Source organism: Galeopterus variegatus, unplaced genomic scaffold (assembly GCF_000696425.1).
Source record: "Galeopterus variegatus unplaced genomic scaffold, G_variegatus-3.0.2 Scaffold1531, whole genome shotgun sequence".
In the NCBI taxonomy this organism is placed as follows: Eukaryota; Metazoa; Chordata; class Mammalia; order Dermoptera; family Cynocephalidae; genus Galeopterus; species Galeopterus variegatus.
In genome coordinates, this window is record NW_007727642.1 from 181,116 (window position 1) to 184,591 (window position 3,476).

Genomic DNA, 3,476 nt, shown 5'->3' on the forward strand with positions numbered 1-3,476 from the left:
CGCGGGGCCGCGGGCTGGGCAGGGGCCGGGAGCCGCGCGCGCCCCGGCCCGTGCAGCATCCACCCGCTGTGGGCCTCGGGAACCGGCAGTCTCTTCCTAACGAGTTCGGTGTCTTCTTACTGGTGCGGTTTCTACCTTTCCCTGCTTTCTATCGTTCGATGTTGAATTAAGATTGGCAGGACCGGAGAGGTTGTTGGGGATGCAGATCGGCACCTTCTAGCCCCTCAACGTGTTCAAAAAGTTGCCATTGTGTGTATTTCCGTAGAGGACTGAGAAGTTCCTAGGGGAGGCAGGCCCGTTGGTTGCATCCCCGAGGATACACATTTGAGTGTGTTTCTCTTCTACTTGGCTCTGCGTGGAGGGGGGTTCGTAGGGTGCTCGTGGCGTTTCCTGCGCCGGGCTGCGGTTCTTACAAGCTGTGAAAACTACTACGGGCTCTCGGGTTACACGATTGCTTTTCTCGTTCCGGCAGGTGGCTTCAGTAAGTTCCAAGCCGAGTTCGCCCTGCACTGCGAGACCAACCTAGACGGCTCGTGTAGCAGCAGCTCGCCGCCCTTGCCGGTGCTCGGGCTCGGGGGCCTGCGGATCAGCTCCGACTCTTCCTCCGACATTGAGTCTGACATTGACCGAGACCCCAATAGTGCCACGGACTCGGATGGCAGCCCGCTGTCCAACAGCCAGCCTTCCTTCCCTGTGGAGATCTTGCCCTTCCTCTACTTGGGCTGTGCCAAGGACTCCACCAACTTGGACGTGTTGGAGGAGTTTGGCATCAAGTACATCTTGAACGTCACCCCCAATTTGCCGAATCTTTTTGAGAACGCAGGAGAGTTTAAATACAAGCAAATCCCCATCTCGGATCACTGGAGCCAAAACCTGTCCCAGTTTTTCCCTGAGGCTATTTCTTTCATAGGTGAGACTAATTAACAGTCGTAGCTCTGACTTTTAAATGCAAAACTCCCAGCCATTCATAGAGTTTAAGCTGTTAATCGTTCTTGCTGCCTGCTAATTTGTCGGACTGCAGGTCTCTAATGTTTCTAGGGCGTTCTTAATTCTGGTTTATTTTCTTGCTATGGAAGGAAAAAGTGCATTTTGATATGGCTGCAGACCACAGGTGTACTTGACACGCTCTCTGTTTCATAAGTCTTTGAATTCAGTCATTTGAAGCGGGGGTCGTTCATAATCAGACAACCAATTTTTCCCACAGTCTTTGGACTGGGGGATGGGGAGGGAGGGCTAGAGAGAATTTCTCACTGTAAGCAGGAATTCTAGCATTGCCTTTTAATTTAATAAGACGTGGAAGTTATTTTAGGACATCAAGTTAGTTGTTGGAAAGCGGTATGAATGCTAAATGTTATCCAGTTGAATGATACCGTGATACTGGTAACAGCCAGACAGTGTGGGTAACCTGAGCCCAGCAGGAAGAACTGTGGGCTGGAAGCCTGGGAGAAGTGAATCTCCAGGCATTGTAATGCATTTCCTATTACAAAGGAACTCATTTTCAGGCCATGTCGACATCCTGTTCCTCCTAATGGGCTGTCCCCTGTGACTTCCCTCTCTCTTTTAAAATGCCTGAATACCTCCATTGTTAGCTGCACAACAGTTGGAGAATAATTTAATAGACCCTTGCAGTCTGCTTGTCTGTATAAAAGGCATTCACGACCATATTGCAGGGTTTCTGGTATTCACATGCTGAGGCAAAGAATGCACACATTAAGGAGTTTTTTGTTGGCAGAAACTTAATACAAAAGCTCCCTTTTCAGAAAATATCTGAAATATGCAATTGTGTCCAATGTACGTTTTATCTCAATGATACATTTTCTGCTGCCTGAAGGGTTCAACTGCCACACACAATTATTTTTTATCTTTTTTCCTTTTAAACCCAGTTTTTAGACTGATCATTCACAAAGGGTGGTTTTCAGTCTACTGAAACCTTGCCTTTCTTTTTGTGTTTACAGATGAAGCCCGGGGCAAAAACTGTGGTGTTTTGGTGCATTGCTTGGCTGGCATTAGCCGCTCAGTCACTGTGACTGTGGCTTACCTTATGCAGAAGCTCAATCTGTCAATGAACGATGCTTACGACATTGTCAAGATGAAGAAATCCAACATCTCTCCTAACTTCAACTTCATGGGCCAGCTGCTGGACTTCGAGAGGACGCTGGGACTCAGCAGCCCCTGTGACAACCGAGTTCCGGCACAGCAGCTCTATTTTACTACTCCCTCCAACCAGAATGTCTACCAGGTGGACTCCCTGCAATCCACGTGAAAGGCCCCATGCTCCTCCTCACTGGGATGTGTCTGTTCTTCAGCAGTTTCTCTTGGCAGCATCAGCTGGGCTGCTTTCTTTGTGTGTGGCCCCAGGTATCAAAATGACACCAGCTGTCTGTATTAGACAAGGTTTCCAAGTGTGGAATTGGTTATTACTGAGGGAGAGATTTCCTCCATTCTCTCTGGAAGACCAGGATGTGCTATGTAGATACAGACAGTAGTTTGCTCCGCACCCATGTGTACAGCCTACCCATGCAGGGACCGGAATTCCAGGACTTCCAGGTATATAGGGTAGGACCAAATGGTAGGGTAGGAGCATGTGTTCTTTAGGGCCCTGTATGCCTGTTTCCTTTTGCATTTGGAACTGACTATATATTGTCTTCAGTGAAGACTGATTCAATTTTGCATATAGAGGAGCCAAAGAGAGATTTCAGCTCTGTATTTGTAGTATCAGTTTGGAAAAAAAAAAAACTGATACTCCATTTGATTATTGTAAATATTTGATCTTAAATCACTTGACAGTGTTTGTTTGAATTGTGTTTGGTTTTTTCTTTTATGGGTTTAAGAGAAATCATCCAAAGGGAGAAAGAGCAATATGTCACTTCTACTGATACTCCATTTGATTATTGTAAATATTTGATCTTAAATCACTTGACAGTGTTTGTTTGAATTGTGTTTGTTTTTTTCTTTTATGGGTTTAAGAGAAATCATCCAAAGGGAGAAAGAGCAATATGTCACTTCTTAAAACAAAAAATAGAAAATTTTGCTCTTTTCTAATCCAAAGGGTATATTTGCAGCATGCTTGACTTTACTGTACCAATTCTGATGATGTTTTCATGGACACTATTATCACTAAGACCTTGGTATGGTGCAGTCTACAGTCTCTTTCATATATCTTCCTCGTGATATTTTCCTCTTAATGTAGTTTGACTATGCCTTACCTTTGTAAATATTTTGGCTTGTGTTGTCTCAAAGGGGATATCTCGGAAAGACACCAAAATCATGGGCTCACTTTTTTTTTTTTTAAACTTCAACTGTGCTAAACAGTATATTACCTCTGTACAAAATTCTTCAGGGAGTGTCACCTCAAATGCAATACTTTGGGTTGGTTTCTTTCCTTTTTAAAAAAATTTGTATAAAACTGGAAGTGTGTGTGTGAGCATGGGTACCCATTTGATAGGTGAAATGCATATGATTGTGAAGAAGGGAGA

At 44.9% G+C, this 3,476-nt stretch overlaps 1 protein-coding gene across 1 annotated transcript in view; it reads left to right on the forward strand.

Annotated features, from left to right (window-relative positions):
• DUSP6 (dual specificity phosphatase 6) overlaps positions 1 to 2,827 on the forward strand; it is a 4,740-nt gene extending 1,913 nt beyond the window's left edge. The window contains exons 2-3 of the mRNA XM_008577544.1: positions 473 to 910; positions 1,956 to 2,827. Coding sequence (XP_008575766.1) covers positions 473 to 910; positions 1,956 to 2,263 — 746 coding nt within the window. The 3' untranslated portion in view covers positions 2,264 to 2,827. The remainder of the gene's footprint in view (positions 1 to 472; positions 911 to 1,955) is intronic.
• The last annotated feature ends 649 nt before the right edge of the window (positions 2,828 to 3,476 follow it).